General features: G+C 49.6%; 1 protein-coding gene across 2 annotated transcripts; it reads right to left on the bottom strand.

Annotated features, from left to right (window-relative positions):
• Positions 1–1,445: 1,445 nt before the first annotated feature.
• USP5 (ubiquitin specific peptidase 5) lies at positions 1,446–23,141 on the bottom strand. Of its 2 annotated transcripts, none has more exons than XM_048820759.2 (20): positions 22,970–23,141; positions 20,554–20,679; positions 19,917–19,983; positions 14,015–14,148; positions 13,661–13,806; positions 13,144–13,328; positions 11,455–11,549; positions 9,930–10,123; positions 9,607–9,678; positions 7,955–8,042; positions 7,619–7,744; positions 6,957–7,110; positions 6,340–6,514; positions 4,966–5,054; positions 4,515–4,706; positions 3,801–3,944; positions 3,512–3,657; positions 3,226–3,379; positions 2,280–2,364; positions 1,446–2,043 (listed from the first exon to the last, which is right to left on the bottom strand). In XM_048820759.2, exons 1-20 carry the CDS (start codon positions 23,075–23,077, stop codon positions 1,950–1,952), a joined length of 2,574 nt encoding a protein of 857 aa, XP_048676716.1. In that variant the 5' UTR covers positions 23,078–23,141; the 3' UTR covers positions 1,446–1,949. The 2 variants fall into 2 exon arrangements, with proteins under 2 accessions (XP_048676716.1, XP_048676724.1); XM_048820767.2 differs by having other exon boundaries at positions 4,584–4,706; positions 22,970–23,140.
• Between the last annotated feature and the right edge of the window lie 88 nt (positions 23,142–23,229).

The following is a 23,229-nucleotide window of genomic DNA, read 5'->3' as shown; positions in this document are numbered from 1 at the left end:
GGTGAAGGAGGGGAAAAGGGGCTCCTTAACTTTCATCATTAAAGCAGCCATGGATAATGGGACATTAAGGGGGGCTAAAAGGTTATGGCAGGGAACCCAGCATCCAGGCTTGGATTCTGCACCCAGCTCTATTACTGCCTTCCTCTGGTCTTGGTCTCTTTCCACCTCGGTGAAGGAGGACAAGGACACTGTCACTGTCTAGCTCATCACCCCACCTAGAAAGGCTTATTTCAGAATTAAAAATATTTGAGCTGCTGCATTCCATAGGCTGTGGAGCATCATCACCTCCAATGGAGCTCAATTTCCCTAAGGATGGAAGAGCAAGGAGGGCAATTTAGAGCAGATTAAGAGACTGTGATTCATGATCAGCTGCCCTGGCAATTCCTGCTGGGAAGCTGGTCTTTCCCTTGATGCCATGATTAGAATCCAGAGAGTGGAATTAATCCCAACTCTGATCCCAGCTGCTTGCCTGCAACATAGAGGACAGGTCCCAATCTGCAAGACATAAACAGCCTCTGTCCCTGCTCGGTGGGGTGTATAGAAGAGGGCACAATGCCAGGAAGGAGAGGATAGCCTTATGTGACTTCCACAAGGACAAGAAACCATCCAGAACGTACTAGGCCGGTATGCCCATGACATTATGGGTAAGTAGAACGCAGGAGTCCAGACCAAGTTCCCAGCTCCAAGCACCTAGACTTCACTCCCAAAAAAGTAACCTGACTTTTTTTGTACTTTATTACGTGCACACACAAGCACACGGATAGCGCTTTCACCCTGTAAAAGGAGGAACAAAACAATCATGTACCGCCCCCAGCAACTGGTCAAGGAAGGGAGAGGGAATTATTCCGGCCCATCACATGTAGGGCTTTAAATGAGAACAGACGTTGACCTGGACCCTTTTCACTATCGCACCACTACAGAAAACAAAACAAAAGCTGTGTTTACCAGAAAGGCTGCTGCATTGTGTACCCATTAATTTCTCAAGGGATCGCATTGTTACACCAATAATCAAGTGTGGAAAACAAAAGTGAGTGGATCATCATAGCCAGAGCCACATAGGGTGGTTGTTCAAGCAATGGGTATTTAGGCATGAGCAACCCTAACAGTTGCAAACTTTCTGAATAATCCAGGGGCAAATGCCCCCACTTGATGGGATATTTAGTAGCTACTGGTAGCACAGCCATCTTTCACCTCTGCTTTAACAGATACATCTCCTGCATCACATGTCACTGTCCACATGCTAGGACAACAGGTACTTACAAAGACAGGAGAGCATCTAGCTTTGCAGTGAGGTCTCCCATCCAAGCTTCTTAGCACAAGGGCTCATATGCCAAAGTAGAGAACTGCCAGTGGCAGGGTTACACTGAGCACTGTGTTAGATGAGGAAGGAGTTCAGATACGCCAGCTGACGGGGCCCCCCACTAACATATGGGACAGACAGAAGCCAGGGGGTATTCAGATTTTTATTTTATCCTTTGTGTATTTTGGTATTTAAGGGGCACACAAAGAGGAAGTGGTGCTAATTATGGCCCACATTATTTCCTGGGTGGCACCCTCTTGGGAAGGGGGGGGCAAGGGAGAGAAGCCACACACACACACACACACTCACACGTCCCCCTCCTCCCCTTTCAGCTTGAAAGGGCGATGGCATAATTACACCAAGCAGCAAAGCACTAGAGGCTGTGTCTTGGATAAGGGGTAATGAGAGATTTTATATTGAAACAAATCCATCTGCCCACCCCTCTTCACTCATGTCCATGGGGGGCCCCAGCCCCCAGTTTTATTAGCCAAGGAATGCCTGGCCCCAGAGTTACAGCAGTGGCATAGGTGGAGACACAGCGGGAGTGGGGTGAAAGAATGTGCACTGCTTCTCTGTATTTATTGTCACTGCCTCCCCCTCCTCATGCCAGCAGCCTGCTCCCCCGCTCCGCACACAGTAGGAGGGGGTTCTAGCTGGGAATCCGCTGATAGAAGTAGATGTAACCGAGATCCTTGGGTGGCTTCTCAGAGGCGCAGACTTTCTGGTCATTGTAAATCACCCACCTGAAACAGAGACGGAGAGATGAGGGCCATCAGCTTGCAGCTGACCTGCAAGTCTGTCCCCACCTTTCCCTCCTATATGACACAGTGGCCTGTTCCTCTCTTTTCCCTCCCTCAGTGACAGTGGATCCACAGGGAGAATGGCACTAGACCACTGAAGTAAAAGGCGGAATGATACTGGTTTATCCTTAGAAGCTGCTGCCTTTAGGTTCTTTCTTGTCCCTTCGAGCCCTTCTTACCTGCCATCCTTTTTGATGTGGCAGACATAATGGCCACACATGGTGGAAGTGCCCATGTGGCTGATGAAGGCAAAAAGCTGATACTCTGAGGGAGAGAGGACAAAAGAGGTGGTCAGAGAGAGAGACAAGAGGCAGAGAGGGTTACATACCCTTGGATACTCCTGCCCCTCGGAAGAGCTCTCTAGAGAGGAGCTATTGTCCCATGACTCCCTAGAGAGGCCTTCAGAGGTCTGGGCCCCACTAATGGCTGAGAAGACATGTTTCATGGTGGAGTAGGTGGAACAAGGCAGCCGCCTAATCACAAGGTCAAGAGAATTTTAGACCCAAGCTCTGTGGAGATACTGGTGAACCAAGCAGGAGGAGAGATGATAGCTTCTTCAAGGCAGCCTTACCTGCTGCCTACCTCCCAGAGCTTGAGGGGGAAGTAGATGAGTGAGGAGGCCCTGGCTCACACATCTGCTGCATGGGGCTTTCCACATTACAGCAAGTAGTGTAGCAGCTTGGGCATAAATTCCCACAAAGATTTGGCTGGCTAGAGCCCAGGTGTTTTGATAGGAGACCAGAAAAGAACAATCTCAGAGGCAACACAGAGATGGGGTTCCAAAGGATGGGAGCAGAGCCCTCCTTACCTCCCTGGCAGGACACCCCTATTCCTCCCCTGCATCTGACTAGACACCACAACCCATTCATCCCTCTGATGATTCCCAGTGGGCACAGACCCTTTCCCCTTCCTCTCTGTTACATTGCCCCAGCAGCCAGATCAACTCTTGGGAGGTGCTAGAATCTCAGGGATCAGTGAGAGACCTAAGAGTTTAGGGAGGCTAAAGCTCTGGGGAAGGCTGGGGCCCCATGGTTAGAAACCACCACCACCACCCCCAGGAACTGAACTGCCCCTACAGAACCCAGAGGAGGGCAGAACTTGTGCCCTCCAGTGTCTGGGACTCACTTCCAGGTCCATCGCGCACTTTGGGACCCACAGGGACAGATTCAGAGATGGACTCAGCTGCTGAGCGCCCCTCTGAGATGTCCATGGCAGCCTCTGCATCCAGGTCATCAATGTGACTGAAGATCCAGTCCACAGCCCGCTCCAGACTGTTACTCTGCAGGGAGAGGGGGAAACGGTCAGGTCAGGAACCCCTCAAATCTAAGCACCTCCCTTCCCTGAGGATGCCGTTACCAGCCACAGCCCTATAAGGCTGCAATCCTACAGTAATCTCATCCTTGCTCCTCACCGTGGCTCTTAGGGCTTTCATAGCCTGATCTCGGGAGAAGCCCATGGAGACAATGGTGGCCACGCTATCTTCTGAAGGGGGGTCTGGACAGATGATGGTGGAACTTGGCCCACTAGATCCAGAAAGAACCAGAGGGTTGGCAAAATCTGTAGCAGAAAACAGAACATAGTTCAGAGGGGCTAGCTCTGGTGGTGGGGAAACAGCACTGGCCTCTCCAGCAGGCAGCACTGTAGCGTATAGCACATCGATCCAGGTGGGAGGGCTTTGTCATGGTCATGTGTTCTCATACCTGGATCATCCATGTGCGACATGATCCAGTTCATGGCAGCCTCAGCCCCGCTGTTCCCTGTGTAGTACACAGCTTTGCGGCAGGCATCCATTGGAAAGCCCATCTCCACCAGCTGGATAATCACTGACTCATCCAACATGGGGGCTGTGGAGGGACAGAGAGATTAGAGGAGCCTTGGCAGTCCTGCTCCCACCCACCCCTTTAGTGTGAGTTCTGTCCCCTCCCTCCCACACAACCTTGTGCAAACCTCAAGCCTCCCTCCCTGGCTGAATCTCATGTAAGCCTTGCCCGTCCCTTGGCTAAGTCCTTACCCCCCACAGCACGCAGGCCTCAAGCAGGGGGCGTAGAGATGAAAGTCATGAGCCAGGCACTCCCTAGCAATGGCTCAGGAGCTTTGTCTCCTCTTCACCTCTCACCATGCCGCCAATCTTTGTGCAACCAAACCTCTCTCCCAGCTAGACCTTCTGGATGCATTGTGCATGCTCCTCTTCCCACTCCTTCCTAATATGGGCCCAGACAAACTTACAGCTGAAAGGGCTACTGGGGCCAGCAACATCCTTGTACAACGAGCATGCAAGGGGACACAGTCACTGGTAGAGGAACAGGAAGAGAGAGACTAAAGGAGAAGGAAATCATTAGCTAGGGAGACAAGTGATGAGGAGAGTGAGGGAGTAAGTCAGGCACTAAGAGGAGGAGAGAAGAAGAGTCACTAACATGTTGGAGAGGAGAAGTGAGGGGAGCAGAAGGAGTCGTCGTCCTCGTTGCCATAGAACCCCAGGCTACCTTTGGGCTCGTCTGGCGTCACCAGTGGAGGTGCGATGTCTGGCATCTCCTCCTCACCAGCTTGCAGCCCTGTCCCCCGCAGCGCAGAGATGTCCAGCTCCTCTGGCATTTCGATAGAGACATCTGTAAAAGAGTCTGGATCAGACCCTCAGGGACGTGTTCAGTGAGCTCAAAGAGCACGGATGAGCAGCCCTCAAAGATAAGCCATTTGGGGTAGAGAATGCACATGGGACATTCTGCAGCAGCAGTACAGCAATGCAGTAAGGAGTGCTCTCGCCTGTCAGTAGTGACCCCAATGCCTAAGCATGGGGGTGGTGCTACACAGAGCAGCATTGGGGACTCATTGATCCCGATGCTTCGTGCTTCACCTCACTATCCTTACCGAGCTTTTTGGGTACCCAATCCAGGCCAAAAGTGAATTTCTTGATCTGGATCACCAGATAGTCTGGGAAGGAGGCAAACCGGGTTGTCCTGAAAGAGAGTGACAAGTCATGTCTGGACAGGTTACCCTGTGCTTTGTTAATGGGGGAGGAGGGCGGCTAGGGGAGACTGGCTGGCTCAGGGAGAAATCAAGGAAGGGGATTTGGAGTCTTGCACATTCCAGAGCTACTGTTGGAATACAGAGGGAACAGTCTGTATGGCTCTGGAGAGACCCCACTGTACTCAGCACTGAGCCTGCCAAACCCTGAACAATTCCCAGAGGAAGTGCTCTGACTGGAGGAGAGCTTAACCTAGCATTTCCCAAACTTTCTGGGGTGAAGGCCACCTCCAGGAAAATCAAACACTCCTCCCTCCCCCGCAAACCCTGTCATGTGGTACAGGCCACCACAGATTTTAGAATTCTAATTAAATACAGGTAAAACAAACATGTATGGATGCATTTTAAACTATAGTTGAAGGAATGAGGTATATTCAGCACTGGATGTGAGCAAAGGTTTGAACACAACTCATTACTCCAAACTGCAGTAGAATGTTAATAATGTCAACTTGAAAAGCAACATTTCTTTAGACCTGTTATTGCTAAGGGGTGTCTTTCAGTTTTTCTATAACAAAATATCTCCCCCCATGGGCTCTGCTAGGCTCCTTGGACTTGAGTCCTTCTTGACTGGGAAAGGAATGCCAATGGCAGCAGAACAAACAGCCATTCAGCAGACATTGTAGCTCTTCATTACTGCCTTGAGTTACTATGATCTGTGTTTTGGACAGTGAAATAGTTAATAAATCTGACATTCAAAGTATCACCACTGGCATTTGAGTTAGCTCTGCTGAAGTGACTGGGGCAGCTCATTTTATGTTTTGAAAGTTTTGTCCAACTTTAATAACTGGAGACTTCTTTTAAAACGAAAGTTAAGGCTGGGGAGAACAACAGAGTGCTGTCTATATCTCCCTCCTAGGCTAGGCATACTTTAAAGCATAACTCAAATTAAGAATGTCAGAACACTGATAATGGGGCATCAAAACCACTGCCAAATTTTCTGGCTTTCCGTTGCTTTGTTTTCTGTACCACTGCATGCAGTGTTGAGGACCCCACAGCCACCTTAACTCTGCCCACTGTAATCCCCATGGAAAAATGGTACAAGACTGAGCCTAGAGGCTCATGAACCACCCCACAGGGTTGACAAGTCATGGATTTCTAAGAGGGGAACGAGCAGCCCTAGGAAACATCCCTGCCCAGGGTACTGTAGGAAAGGGGTTCCCAAGAGGGCTTTTCACACTCTGATCTCTATCCTAGATAGCACCTCCAAACCACACTCACTTGAGAGCCACAGACTTGGCCTGCAAGGCTGTGCTCCAGAAGTCATCCACCTGCTCTGGAGCCCCATAGGCCTCTAGACAGGAGTTGAAAGGCACCTTGGCTCGGACCAGTTCAGGCAGTGGCTGCTTTTCCTCTTCTGCCTGGTGCTTCCTCTCCTCATATTCCAGCAGCTCATCTGGGGACAAGGCAGAGAAGTCAGGTCCAGATTCCGGGTGCTCACAAGGCACCTGCTGTTGGCTACCTCCAGAGGCAGGACACCAGGCTAGATGGGCCTATCAGGACATGCTCCCTAGAGTGGTGCATAGGGCACACAATCTCCACCAGCCATCAGGATGGTTTCATTATGCTGATGTCCCACAGGCTAAGCCTTGGGTGGGGCAGGGGAAAGGTTTGATCCCTAACTTGAGTGACTGATACCTGTCCACAGCATCTCTGAGGAAATCCACCCTGCCCAGCTCCATGGGGTGATGAAGGAGAAGGATTTGGCTCCAGAACACCTTGCTTCTTCAGGTCCTTGAGAGATCCCCTCAACCCCAGTAAAGGAGCACAGTAGATAGAGTTTCCTCACTGATCCCAGTGCCTGCTGCCCCCTCCTCAGTCCCTATCAGGCCACTGACCTTTGTTGAGTGCAGCATCCATGGGCACAGGCAGCTGCATAATATAGTCCACACGCTGGGTGTATTTCACCTTCTCTGTGGCCAGGCACTTGAGCTTCTCCTCCACCAGGAAACGGAAGACCTCATTGGGATTCTCTGAGCTGCGGCAGTTCCTCTGGGAAGGGCAACATGGTGAAGATGGGAGTAATATCAAGGTGGCCAGATCAACCAATCACAGGAGCAGCAGCCCCACATGGGACACAGACAAAGAACTGTCTCCACTGTCCCTGGTCCAAGGGTACAAGCTGGAGCCCTTCAATCAGCACCATCAGTCTCCAGAAACCAATCCCATTCCCACCGCAAAGGAGAGGGTTCGATTTTTAGGGGGAGCTCTGGGTACTCCAAGCTCCCCCAAAGTCTACAAACAGCAATTTCACAGGGGCTGGGGGTGAGCCCCGAACAAAAGGCCCTGCAGTTGCGCACCTTCATCCCCTTCTCCCGAAGCGGTCACTCACTGGTATCCTGAAAAGTTAGTTCTGGTGAACCTGGTGCTTCAAAATACCTGCATGCTGGCCCCCTCCCTGCATTTCCATCCAGCCTAGGTGCCAGCCCCCCGCTTGCTGGAGCTCAGAACAGGAGCTGTCCCTTTCCCAGGATTTCAGAAAGTGTGGATCAGTCATTACCTCCACCATGTTGATGAAATGCAGGAAGAACTCCTGGGCATCTTGCTGCCTATTGGTGGAGAATTCTGGGTGCCCTTTGCCAATGAGAGATTTAAACATGCGTGGAGCAATGCCATCCTGCATGCCCTAGAAGAAATGGGGGCGGGGGGGAAAAGAGGAAGAGGAAGGAGTGAGCATGGCCTCCCAACAGCTCTGCCCTGGGGTACATCTTTCCAAACCCTGCCTCTCTTTAGGGTCAACGCCCTGGACAGAGTCTCCATAGAGGATCCCCCACACCATCACAGACACACTTAGTGCATTCCTTCCGCATGAAGGTAGCGAGGCCCCAGTCCTCACCTTCTGGTTCTGGTCCAGTTGCTGTTCCCCATCTCCAGAGCCTGGCTTCGAATACTCCCCAGAGAGTAGCCCATGGCCCAACTTGGCTCTGGAATAGCAGACGATTTACCATCAAAGCTGTACCAAGCTGCTTCCAACCCAAACACCCTGGTCACTCCAGGAGCCAGTTCAATCACTCCAGCTTTGAAACTCACGTGGACTTGCCCCAGCTGACCTCAACTAACCCAGCTCCCTCTTCCTACCCAGCCAAGACTTCTCTATCTCATCCTGCTCTGCTGTCCCCAGCCCTGTCTGACATCTTCCATTTGAACACCTCACAGAACTTTAAAACTGAGCCTCAGCTCCTCCCTGACCAGTGGGTAAGGACTGTGGAGGGACAGCCTCAGCCATTCACAGAAAGGTGGCCAGCACTGGGCTGCAACAGTTGTTTACCAGCCGCATCTTGCAGCATCTTGGCACAGGAAGTGAAGCCCCGCAAGTGACTCTGTACAGGAGGCTGCAGGAGGCAGAATGCAATCCCTCCAAATCAGTGATGGTTGCGGCCCAAGTCATGGGATAGCAGGAAGCAGACTGCACCCCATTCCCTCCAGCAGGTTGATCAGATTTTCCAAAGTGAGAGACAGACACTTTACTGCCCAGGGTGGACAGGAGATAACTGGAGATACCCACTATCAACCCCTCATTGTGCTCTCTTGGGCCCAATTTCTCCCCCTACCATCTTCCTCTACTCCCATCTCCTCCACACTCCCATTCACACACAGCCCCAGTCACCAATTCACTCCCATTCCCTTGCACACAACCCTGCCAACCCAAGTCAGCCCACCCCCCTCTCATTTTAGCAATTGACCCAATCTCTGGATGTGTGTATGTGCATATTTGTTTGTTTTTCCCAAAGTTAGTTAAGTATTTCAGGAAAATTTGAGAGTGTGGTCACCAACATTTCTGTTATGAGAACCCCTGGACTACCCCCACCTAAACCAGTATACTCTTCTCTCAGGTCTGGTCTACACTGCAGGAAGGGGGAGGGGGGAATGTCGATCTAAGATACGCAACTTCACCTATGAGAATAGTGTAGCTGAAGTCGATGTATCTTAGATCACTTAGAATCACTTCGCGTCCTCGCGGCGTGGGATCGACGGCCGCTGCCCCCCGTTGACTCCGCTTCCACCTCTCCCTGTGGTGGAGTTCCAGAGTCAGAGTCGAGGGCAGAGTGATTGGGGATCGATTTATTGCGTCTACACTAGACCCGATAGATCGATCATGTATACATGGCCTCAGACACCTCTCTCTGGCTGGAAGTCTGTGCTGCAGACCCAGGACACCCTCCGCTGACAGCTAGCAGTACTACACCCACCAGGAGTTTCCCAGGGGCAGCATGGGTTACTACACCCTGCAGGACATTTGCCACTCTATACAGTTGTGAGATTGAGGCTGGGGCTTAGACCCATTAGCCCATCAAGCCCAATCTCCTAGTCAAACCTCAACTCTTGGAAAGTTCCAGAGATCTTTGATGACTACAAGGGGTTGGCATCTCAGAAGAAGTGGGACCTACTTGCAACACAATGCAATTTAAAAATGGGATGGGACACAGGGCCCCCTACTGGAACACCCCAAATCCATACCACATCCCCCTTCTTCAGAGCACTACATACACTTGTGTGCTGAAGTCCTGCGTGGGGTCTGAGGGAGCACTTTGGAATATCTTCTCCAGCTTGTCCACATACCTGCAAAGCAAACCAGAGAGGCAAAGGGAGCTGCAGACAGAGCCGCATCCAGCAGGGTAACTGGCTTATACAAGGCTCCCAACCCCAGAAGGTAAGATCTCAGCACCCCACAAAGGATGGAGTGAATTAATTCCTCTCAGAGTTCAGGTAGAATTGGGGCAATTGGGATGGAGACCAGGACTAAATGGCCTAAGTAACCCACAGTCCTGGAGCAGTGGTGAGGGGAGGGGGCTTTCCCTTAGCTCACTTACTTTCTCTGGAAGTCAGGGATGCTGAACAGCACCTGCACCACAGAATTGAGGTAGCAACTATTGCCCAGGTTTCGGATGCCAGTGTAACCAGGGCCATAAAGGGGTTTGAGCTGCACCCCAGACTCCTGGATCAGCTCCCACTCCCCAATGCGCTGATTCATGTCAATCTCCAGCTCAGTCATTGTCTTGTCTGTCTGTGGAGAGAAGAGATGGACCGGGGGGGGGGAGCTCAGAGAAGAGCCACAGATACACTTTGGGCCAGAAAGACAGAGTTTCAGGAGATATTCCAAAGCTAAATTCATCCTGTCTGGTGAAAACTATGACTGGGGGGGAGGAGAGAAAGATATGGAAAGGGTGTGCAAGTGTCTAAGGGGTGCCAATTCCAAGGTGAGAAAGATGGGGGGGGGGGCGCGCAGAAGAGGAAGAGGGCAAGTCTGAGGCAAGGAAAAGGAGCTCAGGAACCATCCCCCAGCACTGAGGTGTCAGAATCTGAGGAGCCATCTCCCCAGGGGAGGCCCTGTTGCTTGGAGTACTGAATAGGAGCCACAAGGGAATGAATCTGCGGGGGGTGTAGGAGAAGAAAGGGAAACCAGTCAGCTCTCTGCTTGAGAGGAAGTGGGGGCTGTGTACACAATGACCACAGCACAGTAACTGAGTTACAGCCCCCACCCTGGTTGGTGACTGGAGACTCAGATCCAGCTGAGGACTCAGTGTGACAGAGGACAAATGCCTGCAATATCCTAGACAAACCTTATTGAATTAGGTTTAATACATTTGGGAGGTCCATCGTATTAAAAATGTGATTGATAGTGTGTTATTGTAGGATTGTCCATAGCTTGGGGAAACATTACGAACTTCAAAGAACTGTTTTGGACAATATGTGAGAAGTGGGTTTCCTTGGAGGTACTTGGGAGGTTTTTTTGAAGCTACACCCTAGGGAGAAAAACTCATTGTCGGCGGATTACCTGCTCCTGGAAACTCCAGATCAGAGACCTCTGAGCTGTATAAAGGTTGGACTAAATTTTTCATGAGTGTGCTAGTTCTGAGCTGAGGTTGTTATGAACTTGTGACCACAGATGGGATCCCTCTGCTGGGTCTGAAGGGCTAATCACTGCCAGAACCCACATCAGAGTTGGGGTGATCTCTGGTAAGCTTATTAGCCTGCGTACTGCTTCTTTTAGTGTTTTCTGCGTAATGCTTTAGCCCTAAGAATAAATAAGCTCGCATAGAAAGAGCTGTGTGGTAGCTTAACTGGGGCAGTCACATTTATCAGTCTCTGAAGAGAAACCAAGCAGTCTGCTCAGGTAGTCTGTTTTATGCTGGGAACAACACAGTGAAGGAAGGGAACTGTTCAGCCTGGAGATACCCCAGTCAGCGGGGAGAGACACATGCATCTCCACCAAAGAGAGGTGACAGCTGGGGAGGCAGAACCCTGGCAGTGGTGCCCTTGCTGAACTCCTGAGGGAAAACAGGTGTAACTGTGATACTCAGACCCCCTTGTTTTGATTGGGGGTTTCCCTCTCACCTTCTGCATCTTGAGCATGTCAATCCCAAAGTGAGCCAGATGTTCAGCCAGGCTAGGATCCAACACCATATCATCCTCATCATAGGAGTAAACATCTGTGGGGATACAGACAGGAAAGGAAAAGAAATTGGCTTATACGCCAACCACTCCCAGATCCCACCAACACCCACCCTTTCTTCCTCAAACAACCTGCTGCTAGGGGAAGGGAGCAACATAAAGTGCTCAGAGCTTTAAGGTCTAACAGACTAACTGTCTGAGCCAGTGGTTTTCAAACTGCAGGTCATGACCCAGTACTCGGTTGCAGAGTGTAAGGAACTGGGTTGTGGTGGCTCTGGTCAGCATCGCCGATTGGGCCATTAACGACCCGGTCGGCGGTGCTGCCCGGCTAAGGCAGGCTAGTTCCTACCTGTTCTGACGCTGTGCTGTGCCCCGGAAAGGGCCAGCAGCAGGTCCAGCTCCTAGGCAGGAGGCCACAGGGCTCTGAACGCTGCCCCCGCCCCGAGCGCTGGCCAAGGGAGCTGAGGGTGAGGGCTGGTGCCTGTGAGTGAGAGCCACGGAGAGCTGCTTGCACACCTCTGCCTAGGAGCCAGACCTGCTGCTGGCCATTTCTGGGGCGCAGTGTGGTCCGCGGTGCCAGGACAGGCAGGAATCCTGCCTTAGCACCCCTGCTGCACTGCTGACCACGAGCCGCCAGAGGTAAATCCGTGCCCCAACCCCGGGCCCTGAGTCCCTCACAAACCCAAAGCCCCTTCCTACACCCCAAACCCCTCATCCCCGACTCCACCCCAGAGCCTGCACCCCCAGCCCAGAGCCCTGACCCCCCTCCCAGATCCCAACACCCTGCCCCAGCCCTGAGACCCCCCAACCCCAGAGCCCTCTCTTGCACCCCAAACCGCTCAACTCCAGCCCCACCCCAGAGCCTGCACCCCCAGCCCAGAGCCCTGACCCCCTCCTGCACCCCAACCCCCTGTCCCAGCCCAGATCCCCCTCCCACACCCTAAACCCCTCATTCCCGGCCCCAATCTGCATCCCAACCCTCTGCCCTAGCCCTGAGCCCCTCCCACACCCCAAACCACTCATCCCCAGCTCCGTTGGGTCATGGCCATTAACAATTTTCTTTAACTGGGTAGCCAGAAAAAAAGTTTGAAAACCACTGGTCTGAGCAGCACTGTCCTAAGGTGGGAAGAATGGGGGACCCAAGTTCCCCAAAGGTGTGGGGTAAGGAAGAGGAGCAAACAACTTTGCCTTGGATTCTAGTACAAAGGCCCTGTGTGCCTCGCTAGCAGAGGGGTGTTGCGCTATCCACCCCCCTTCTCTGTCCCAGACTACTAAAACAATGAGCACCCCACATCCCACCCCACAATCCCAGGCTGGAGGGAAGAGGGAATACAGATAGCCCTTTCAAAAGGCCTTAGAATTCCAAGGAAGGGGGCAGGGGAAGCACAGGGTTTCAGCAATTATCTCATTGCTCTCTCCCCAAGAAGTGTATCAGGCCAGGAAAACCCAGTTGTTGGTGGTGGCAGCTAGTTGGTGCATGTGCTAATGCTATGGCCTAGGACAATTACTGTGACACCCCAAAACCCCCCTTGTTCTGTCAGGGGACCATGTTCTGTCAGGGGACCATGGTGCCCATATTCAACCCATTCAGATGCCTGGCATCTGCAACTCCACTAAGTCCTCCCATCTCACCAGCCCCATCGGGGGTGATGGTTCCCAGTTTCACAGCCAACGGGTAGCCAGTCTCCCGATAATGCTCAACTGCGTGGTTGTTGCCGCCACTGCCATCAAAGTAGCGCCGGCCACACAGGATGGATCCATCAGTCATGTTGAGCCACAGGTTCTCACGCATGTCGCACTTGTTGCATTTCCAGCCACTGCCAACAGTGGGAGAGAAAAGGAGCAGTCTATTTCCTATTACTCACCCACCATGACATAAGCAAAGGTTTTTGGGATTCCATGCCCCTCCTACTCCAGGAAGCAGAGGACCCAGGGAGACCTATACAGCGGGAGTCAGTTCTAGTCAACACCCCACCCAGAGTTTCCAGGAATTTACCAGCTTGTATCACGGGCCACACCTCGATCAGGGAGAGGCGTGGCTACATGGAGCAGAACCAGCAACAGTCCCATCACAGCCCCAGAGAGGGAAGTTGTGTTGTGAAGTGTCCAGGGCAAGAGGGAACCTGGCCAGGCTTGATGCCAGACTCACCACGGAGGGATGCGGACACTGTTCTGTAGCTGGTGCAGGGAGAAAGCATGTTTGGAAACACGCCGAACTTCTCCGTCCCATGCCTGCACCTCCTGCTTCCGCGAGGCTGAATCTGCTGTCAGGATAGCCTCAACCGCACTGGCAATCTGGAATTGGGGAGCGGGAGAAATAGGGGGATAAGAGCTTCACATCACCTACCCTTGCCATTCCAGACTTGGGCTCCCCACAAGGCTCTGCTAATGCCACTCCATTCTGCCCAGACACCACCATGCTATTCCAGTCCTGAGACCACAACATTTCTGGATCCAATTTACAAAACAGCGTGCTTCCTGCAGACAGAAAATAAAGACCTACCCTGTCTTGGACCATGTCTGGCAGCCCTTCCAGCCCATCCCGTGGGATCTCCAGGTGCTCTGGGAAAATAACTATTTTTATGTCTTCATCATATTCAAACTTCTCCTCTGGGATGTCAAACCCACCTTCTATGCCTACAAGAGAAGGAACACTGCAGTAAGAGAAAAGGCAAAGAATCTATAACCTAGCCAGCTTTCTTGCCTTATGGATGCCAACCCCAGGGAGGGGCTTTCCAGCCTTGGATATTGTGTGAAGTAGGGAACCGTACAGCTGTGACTAGCTCTGTCTAAGTCTATAGTGACATTAGCGAGGACAAAACCACCAGGAGGCATTGATGCTCCTGATTCACAGATGTAATGACAACTAACAGTAATTGGGGGACACAGGAAGAAGTTCTCGCAAACCCAAGGGCCAATGCACTACCACTTCAAACCACTTGGCTAAGGCAGAGAGTGTTCACTGCTCCTTGCACCTTCCACAAAGGGAGGCTTCCTGCTGTTCCAGTGTTTGAGGGCAGGGCATGGAAGTGCTTAGTTCAGGTCTCCCCCAGAAATGTTAGAGTTACAAGAACAAACCTCACAGACTTAAAGAAACTGGGAAATGCACAGTTCAAGTAGTATCCCACACCCTCCCCTTTACTCCATCCCCTTTGAGATGTCAGCAGGTAGAAACAGGCACTCTGCATAACGGGGACTCTAGTGTTACTTTCGAGCAGTCACTGACCACATACCAAAGAATAATGTTTGTGTGATTGAAAGCACCCCTGTATTCACACCTTACATACTCCTGTAATAATCTTTGTACAAAATATGCCTTGTGAGATATCATTTAAAAACTAGCAACACACTGATCATCAATATTCTTATGTAATGTATGTACAAAATGCATATTAAGAGTTATGTACATAAGCTGAAATTATGACTACAATGTGTTTACCAGACAAGTTGGGGGAGGGGGGCAAACTGGTTTCTCAAAGGAAAAGATGATGCTTTTAGCCAGGTGTCATCAAAGTTGACTGGCAATCACTTGTCAACTGGCCATTCTTTGGCAACGAAGGGGGCCAGGAACAGATTGATACGCACTATAGCAAACAACATGGAACCTCTTACACCACGAGACTCCATGTCTCTGTCCATACAGCTGGAATGAACTTCATCTAAGAGTAACTGCAGGAAAATATTTTTCAAAGGATGACTGGACTATAAAAGTGAGGGGCAAACACACACCGTGTGTGCGTGCACATTCTCTCTCTCTCTCCACCCCCACCCCAAGATGACAAAGGAACCAGCCCTTTGACTTTGACGGAGAGCCTGACTTGAGGATTTGGTTAGCTGTGTTGCTGGGAACCTGTGGTACAGATTTTACCTTGAACGAAGTCTAGCTTGTTAAGTTTTAGCTAGGAAGTGTTTTATCTATGTCTCTTGTAACCATTTCTGACTTTCTGAGCATTTCCTGGTTTTCTAACATTGGAGTTTGGGGATCTAAAATCCTACATTCCTGAAGGGTACAGGGAGCAGACAGCACTTGGTTCAGGAACAACCTTAACCTGACATTTTTTGTAAGTGAATTTCCTGTGTTTTTTTTAAAAGGCAAATGAGCTAGATTGGTTTGGGTTCCGATGTCTCTCTCTGTCTCAACACAATCGTTCACTCTATTGTGGCAGGGGCGTCTAGTCTTCGTAGTCAATACCAGTTGTTACTTTGCTTGCCAGCAGGTTCAACTTAGCGTCATCCTTGAACAGGACAGATTGATACAAAAAAAATCAAAGTGATTTAAATCAGCAAGCAGGAAACCTTGGTTGAAAGTCATCCATTTTAATCTTGTTTTTACATTTGTACTTTTTAGTTAATTTACTAAAGAAAGATTGATTCTCATTGATTTGTAACCATTAAAAATATGTTCATTTGTAACTAAATATAACCTTTACACTAAAATTTAATACTTTTGGGCTAACCAGAAAAATACACTATATCTATACATGTTTATTTAAGCAGTTATATACCTTAACAATTATTCAGCGTCTTAATTTTTACATTATGCACTATTCACCATTTTTAGCCTTTTTTGCTTGTGATTTCTGTCAAGCTGCATTTGGATGGAAGATGGAATTCAATTTAGCGAGTACAAAACCAGCATTTTAAAACTATTTTGTGCTAGTTAAATACAATCACCTTAAATAGATATAAGAAAAAATAGGAAGTTTATCACAACACGGTTTGCCTTTAAAACTGATTTATTAAAGAAAGGAAGTAAATTAATTGAATGGACTGTTTCTGGTCAAGATTTTAAAACTAATAGCTCTCATAGACTTTAAGGCCAGAAGGGACCATCATGATCATCTAGTCGAACCTCCTGCACATCACAGGCCAGAGAACCTCACCCATCCACTCCTGCAATAGGCCCATAACTTCCGGCAGAGATACTGAAGTCCTCAAATCTTGATTTAAAGACTTCAAGTTACAGAGAATCCACCATTTGCTCTAGTTCAAACCAGCAAGTGACCCACTGTGCCCCATGCTGCAGATGTAGGTGAAAAATCCCCAGGACATCTGCCAATCAGACCTGGGGAAAAATTCCTTCCCAGCCCCAAATGTCCTCTCACACCACATTTTTATTCATAGATTGGAAGAGAGAAAAAAATTTTCTTGCTTTTTCAACTCACAATCAGTTTTTAAACTTTAAATGAACTAGTTATTGAACTGGACTAGTTGAATTGAAATAAAGAAAAAATTCTCTCTGCACCTGCAAAAGAGGCTACTGTGTCAAAAGCTGGTTTAGCACTTCAGCAAACTCTGGTCTAGGTGCTTAGCCAGTGACTTTCTCCAGTTCAGTGGTACGACTTTCTTTAAAACTTCAGCAGCAAATATATAGTGCTTGAATATTGTTGTAATTTGAATTAATTTAAAAGATTATAGTACGTTTAAGTCTTAGCATAGGTTGCCAATTTCAAATTTAATTTGTAATAGGCATATTTTTAAAAATAAAATATTTAAATAAAAATCTGATTTTGTTTGTTTTATTTAAATCATCCATTTTTACCCACCCTGTGGGGCAGGCCATTTTACCCAGTGTTCTAGAAACAATCACTATCTACAAGAGCCTCCATTCCACAGCGCTTCCAAGAGCCACCACCACCTGATCAAATGGAAGAGCCTAATCGCTACAATCAAAAATATACATTTCACCAAGCACAACGCTTTCTCACCCTCCACCTCCTCCAAATACCCCTTGAGTGCAATGATATTGTGATGCTGTTACACCAGCACAGTGACAGAGAGCTACAAACTTTGGTGGGTTCAGAAATACCAGGAACATAGTGAACTGAAAAACACAAGTCAGCACACTATCCCCAGACTCTCCACATACATAAAAATGCCTTCTCAGTCTCTCTCCTGATGTATCCTCAGGGCTCCCAGTCTCTACAGAGAGCGCCATGCTTTCCCCCACAACAAGGAGTGATTGAGAATAGGGAATCCCAAGAGCATTAAAAGGTTCCTGAACCCTAAAACAAAATAGGCTATTAGGGTTTCAGGATGGCCCTTCAGAGCTTCCTGAAGCTCTGATGGGGTGGTGGACCCTCTGTGAGCCTCAGGGTCGACAGGTGGGAGAGGCCCTCCAACAGCTTATCACAGGGATCCCAGTGATCTATTGAGGTGCTTATAAGCCCCCCACTTCAATACTGAACACCTCATAAATACTGATGGAATTATCCTACCCCCACTCTGTGAGGTAGAGAAGTTTTGTTGTCCCCCTGTTACAGATGGGGAAAGAGGCACAGAGACTAAGGTCTTGTTTACACTATGGGGGGAGATCAATCCAAGTTACGCAACTTCAGCTACATGAATAATGTAGCTGAAGTCCACGTACTTAGATCTGCTCACTGCAGGGTCCATACTAAACCATGTTGATGGGAGACGCTCACCTGTCGACTCCCCTTGCATTTCTCGCTCAGGTGGAGTACAGAAGTCGACAGGAGAGCGATCTGTGGTCGATTTACAAGGTCCAGACTTGCTAAATTGACCGCTGATGCATCAATCGCTACGTGTCGATCCCCTGGTAAGTGTAGACAAGCCCTAAGGTGGAGATTTTGAAGGGATTTAAGACCAGAAATCAATGGGGCTTTGCTCTTAAATTCCTTTTGGCAGTTTTGAAAATCTTCCCCAAAGTAATTAATCCAACATCACACAGGAAGCCTGCAGCAGAAAGAAGGTGAGAACCACTGCCTTAACCAAAAGACCAGTCGTTTCCTTCTTACAGTCCCCTGCCCCATTCATTACACTGAAGTGTCATCAAGTGCAGCTATTTGCTGGGCCAATAGAGATGCATGTCTCACAGAGCTTTGTAGAGTGGGTACACAGGAATAACCCAATTGTACAAAGCACATGGATTTGGCCTAATCTTTCCGAGAGGCAGTTGACAAGTTGACAAGAAGGTGTGAGTAAAGTGGGTGAGTAACTCATACCTTCTTGTCAACTGTCTGTAATGGGCCACTCTCATTACCACTTCAAAAGTTATTTTTCCTCCCTTGGTATCCTGCCGTTAATTGATTTATCTCGTTAGACTGACCTTACACTTGGTAAGGCAACCCCCATCCTTTCATGTATTTATACCTGCTCCTGTATTTTCCACTCCATGCATCTGATGAAGTGGATTCTAGACCACGAAAGCTTATGCCCAAATAAATTTGTTAGTCTAAGGTGCCACAAGGACTCCTCGTTGTTTTTGCTGATACAGACTAACACAGCTACCACTCTGAAATATGTGTTATATGTTTCCCTCTAGTGGCTGGTCTACATAAGAGGCAATAACTTACTACTTTTAGCTGCAGTGTTGGAGGTCTGTGCTGTAATGCAAGAGGTTCTGGGTTCAAAACTGATCTAAATGAGCAAGAAGCATTTTGAGTGTCCTGGCCTGAATTCCTGACCAAAACTCTTTCTAGGTTGTGCACACGGAGCACCAGCACCGCAGCATTCCACTCTATCATTCCAAAAAGGATCATTTGTATATTTCAGTGTTTAGGCTTTTTTCAGTACCATGCCCTAGATCTCAAAGAACATTCTAGACCAGAGGTTCTCCATCTTTTATTTTCTGAGGACTCCCCCCCCCCAACATGCTACAAAAACTCCACAGCCCACCTGCAGCACAATAACTGTTTTTTTGCATATAAAAGCCAGGTCCGGCATTAGGGGGTAGCAAGCATTGCAATTGCTTGGGGTCCCATGTCACAGGGGCCCCTGTGAAGCTACATAGCTCACGTTTCGACTTCAGCCCTGGGTGGTAGGACTCAGGATCCCGGGCTTCAGCCCCACGCGGTGGGGGTTTGGCTTTCTGCCCTGGCCCCAGCAAGCATAACACTGGCCTTGCTTGATAGCCCCCCTTACACCTGCTCATGGCTCCCAAAGAGGCCCCGTACCCCTGGTTGAGAACCACTGTTCTAGACAGAAAAGTTTAATGAGGAGCCTGCCCATAATTTTTCCCCTATCTTCACTAAAAAGGGTTAGGTTTTTCAACTATGTAAAACATTATGGGGGACTCTCAGAAACCTTTCGATCAAGCAATGTCAAAGTTTCCCCAAACTCTATCCCAGCCCCTATCCTTGCATAGCAGTGTTCAAGCTGATCTATGTATGCAGATTTTAGAGAAGATGCAAATTCCATCTGTTAACAGAACCCCATTATTACAGACTTGAACATAAAGCAACTCTCATTACTGCAGAAGGTTATTAAACAGCTATCCTTCTTGGCCGTTCCCAAATATGTGGACATTGGACTAGATGGGACTACCAGGTCTAATCCAGCACAGGGGCATGAAAGGCAAGAGTGAATGGCCACTGGGCCACACAGCTGTAGAGGTCTGATCTGACACAGAAGGGAAACTGGGCTAGCTGGAGTTGTTTTCTTACCAATAGCTAAGCGGGTGGGTTTCTTCCTGGGGGGATCTCCAGCACTGGAGCTACTGTCTTCCTCCTTCTGTTTTAGAGGCAAGGAGAGAGAGGAGACAGTCAATAAGTAGGCCAAACGGTCAGAGAGTAGCCCAAAGCCTGTGGAACTGAGGCAGATACTGCAGGTAGAGAGAGATGGGGCAGGCAGCCAGTACAATAACTAACTGAGTCAAAAAGAAAAGGAGTACTTGTGGCATCTTAGAGACTAACAAATTTATCTGAGCATAAGCTTTTGTGAGCTACAGCTCACTTCACCGGATGCATTCAGTGGAAAATACTGAATGCATCTGATGAAGTGAGCTATAGCTCACAAAAGCTTATGCTCAAACAAATTTGTTAGTCTCTAAGGTGCCACAAGTACTCCTTTTCTTTTTGTGAATACAGACTAACACGGCTGCTACTCTGAAACCTGTCATTAATTGAGTCAGAGCTCCAGAGTTGAGGTCCCATCCGGGGGTCGGGGGAGAAACACAAGGTTGTGTTTCAGATGAGGGAAAACCTCAGGTCTGAGTGAACATGGAGCTGGATCCCTCTTCTCAGACTCAGAGCACATTTGGCAGTGCAGTGTGTCCCCCAGTTCCAAGCACCCCATTCTTACCAGCTTGCGTGTTCTCTTGAGGTGCAGATAGACCCGATGGCCTGTTTTCCCATAGTACTTCTCTACATATTGCTTCCCAAAGCCCAGGAACGTGTTCATACAAATATACAGCCCCCCATCTGACTCCTAGGAGAGAAAGACAGACTGAGAGGGAGACATGTCTCAGAGGGGCCAAAGGAAGATATTCAACAGAACAAAATAGACTTTTTACTTTTAGTATACTGGTTCTAATCCAGCTCCATTCAATGACTGCAAATTATGCCCACGTGTCAGACGTTCAGTGGCTGGTCTGAAAGGAGTTGTCAAGTCTCACTCTAGTTGCAAACAAGATACGCATCTCCCACCACGATGAATGATTTGAAAATCCACTTGCCCGTTTATCCATAGTGGGTAGGAAGCTGAATCGGGCCAGACCCATAAACTTCTGAGGAGATGTAGCCTCATTTAAAGAAGCCTTTAGAACTTACAGTTGCAAAGTATGACCCAGGCAAAACTGATGCAGCTACATCAATCTGTCTCTGCAGATTCATGGATCTAGTGCTACTGGTGCTGCCTCGAGCTTTGTCAAATTGTTGCAGAGTGAAAGTTAACTAGAATCTTGTTTTAGGTTTTACTATTGTTTTGGAACGTTGTGGGCAGCTGTGAAACAGACCAGGACAAGAATCAGGTCAGTCTCACAAGTTGGCAACCTCCCAGCGCCTACAGCACTGATGCTATTTAGAAGTGGTGGGGGAGGACATGAGACACACCTAAACGTGGAGACCAGGAAAGAGACAGAATAGCAGAGAATACCCAATCTGTGTCTCAGCAATCAGAAAGGTGAAATGGAGATAGAAACAAAAAATGGGGTTCAGAATTCAAATGCAGGGCTTGTGGAGGAAAAGAAGAAGGAAAGAGTCTTTCATTTCCTATTGCTTTGGATAGTGGGACCCAAAATCTTTTCATGTCTTTTCATTAGTAGGTTTAATTCTTGTAGTGAGGTGAAGGGAAAAACAGACACTGAAGACAACATAAAAAGATCTAATTATGTGGGGAAAAAAAGAAAGTGGAATAAAGCCAGGAAGAGAGAGAAAAAAGGTAAAAACAAAGTGAGAGACTGGCTGTAAGTTACATGTTTAGCATGTTAGAAATTTGGTTGACAATGTTACAATTTGATACAAGAAAACACATCACACATCTGTACTCATCCATACAAACTGCAATGGCAGTTGCAATGTACAGGGAGAAAAACTTGTTCTACTGCTACTCGGCCTGACCCCAGTCAGAGAATAGAGGCCTCCAATTCCCATGGGCTGCCAATCAAGCACTATAACCAACACTAACTTCCCAATGAAAAAATTGAACCATTTTAGAAATGAGAGTCCGTAACTCCATTGGGTGAACGTGGCTGGAGGGAAGGGGGAAGAGAGGGAGAAGGGACACTGCTCTTTTAATGACACAGCACTGGGGTACCCCCAGCTTTTGGGGCCAGGGAGAACTCTGTGTTCCAACCTACGAGGACATAGGGTCCCTAAGACAAGGTGAGCCCAGGGAGGTTCTGAGGGACTTTAATTTAGGAGCTATGGGGTGGTTCAACCCCTTCAGTTGCCTGCATGTTTAGAAGAAACAGAATGTATTGTCCACACCCCAGGAAAGGGCCTGGCTGTGCCCCCAGGAGGTGATGCAGATCTCCCCCGCAAACTGGGTTCGAAGGTGTGGGTGTAAGAAACAGCAATAACTCCCCCCGCGACCAACTCCCACGAGGGAGAGCGTGCGCCTACAAACCCAGACTCCAGAGGGTGGGCAAGGGGATCAAGAATGAGGTCACTCCCTGTGGAGGTTTCCGGGTGCTGCTAGACTAGGCGGGCTACGCCCACCAGCGTGCACCGCGAGCAGCCCAGCCCAGCCCGCCAGAGATGCCAACAGGGCAGCGGGGCGAGGAGCTCTCCGTGCCGCCCGTGGAGCGACTCTAGTCTCGGGGGCTGCAGCGCGGCCGGTCAGGGCCCTCGGACTCGCTCTGGGGAAGGGGGTCAGCAGACTACAGCTCCCAGCATGCTTCGCACAGCAGAGCCGTCTCGGGTCTGCGCTCCCCATCCCAGCGGGCGCCGAAGGAGCCGGGCCGCCCTGCAGTGAGTCAGCGAGACAAGCGCGCGGAGACGCTGTCAGGGCGGCGAAAAGGCCGGACCCCGCGGGCAGCACTGGGGCGGAGAGAACTACACCCCCCAGCACAGCTCGCCCAGGCATGGGGCCGGGACTCAAGGCTTGCCGGGAGCTGTAGTCCTCACAGCCGCACACTCAACTGAGCTGAACAGAGCCCACACCCACGGAAGACTTCATGTCCCAGCATGCCCCATGCGGGCCAGTCCCCAGGGCCCAGGCGCACTGAGGATCAGGCCGGCGAGCAGGCGGACTCACGGTGAAGGGGGGGACAGCTTACCGGTGTATCGAAGGAAAAGGCGCATTCCTCCTTATGGACCCGGTCCCCAGCCTTGGGCACGCGGATGACCGGCAGCACCGACAGCAACGCCTCACTCAGCTCCGCCATGACAGCGGCTCCCTGCAGCACCGCCCACAGCCCCACCCTGACCAATCACAGACCTTCGTTGTCAGAAACGCGCTAGCCAATCCCGCTCCACGCAGGCGCACAAGCAGAGAGGTGGAGCTACCGTTAACGCTCCGCCCCTTGGCTCCAAGGCC

Source organism: Caretta caretta, chromosome 1, assembly GCF_965140235.1.
Source record: "Caretta caretta isolate rCarCar2 chromosome 1, rCarCar1.hap1, whole genome shotgun sequence".
In the NCBI taxonomy this organism is placed as follows: Eukaryota; Metazoa; Chordata; order Testudines; family Cheloniidae; genus Caretta; species Caretta caretta.
This window is presented reverse-complemented; position numbering and strand designations above follow the sequence as displayed.

Excerpts from the sequence above, each read along its gene's own strand:
- USP5 (XM_048820759.2), bottom strand. The coding sequence starts at position 23,077 with ATGGCGGAGCTGAGTGAGGCGTTGCTGTCGGTGCTGCCGGTCATCCGC. Across the intron at positions 9,679-9,929 it reads ATCCCTGACTTCCAGAGAAA|GTATGTGGACAAGCTGGAGA; the intron begins GTAAGTGAGCTA and ends TTTGCTTTGCAG. Across the intron at positions 3,945-4,514 it reads TCACTTCTCCTCTCCAACAT|CCCCCATGTTGGATGAGTCA; the intron begins GTTAGTGACTCT and ends GTCCCTCCACAG.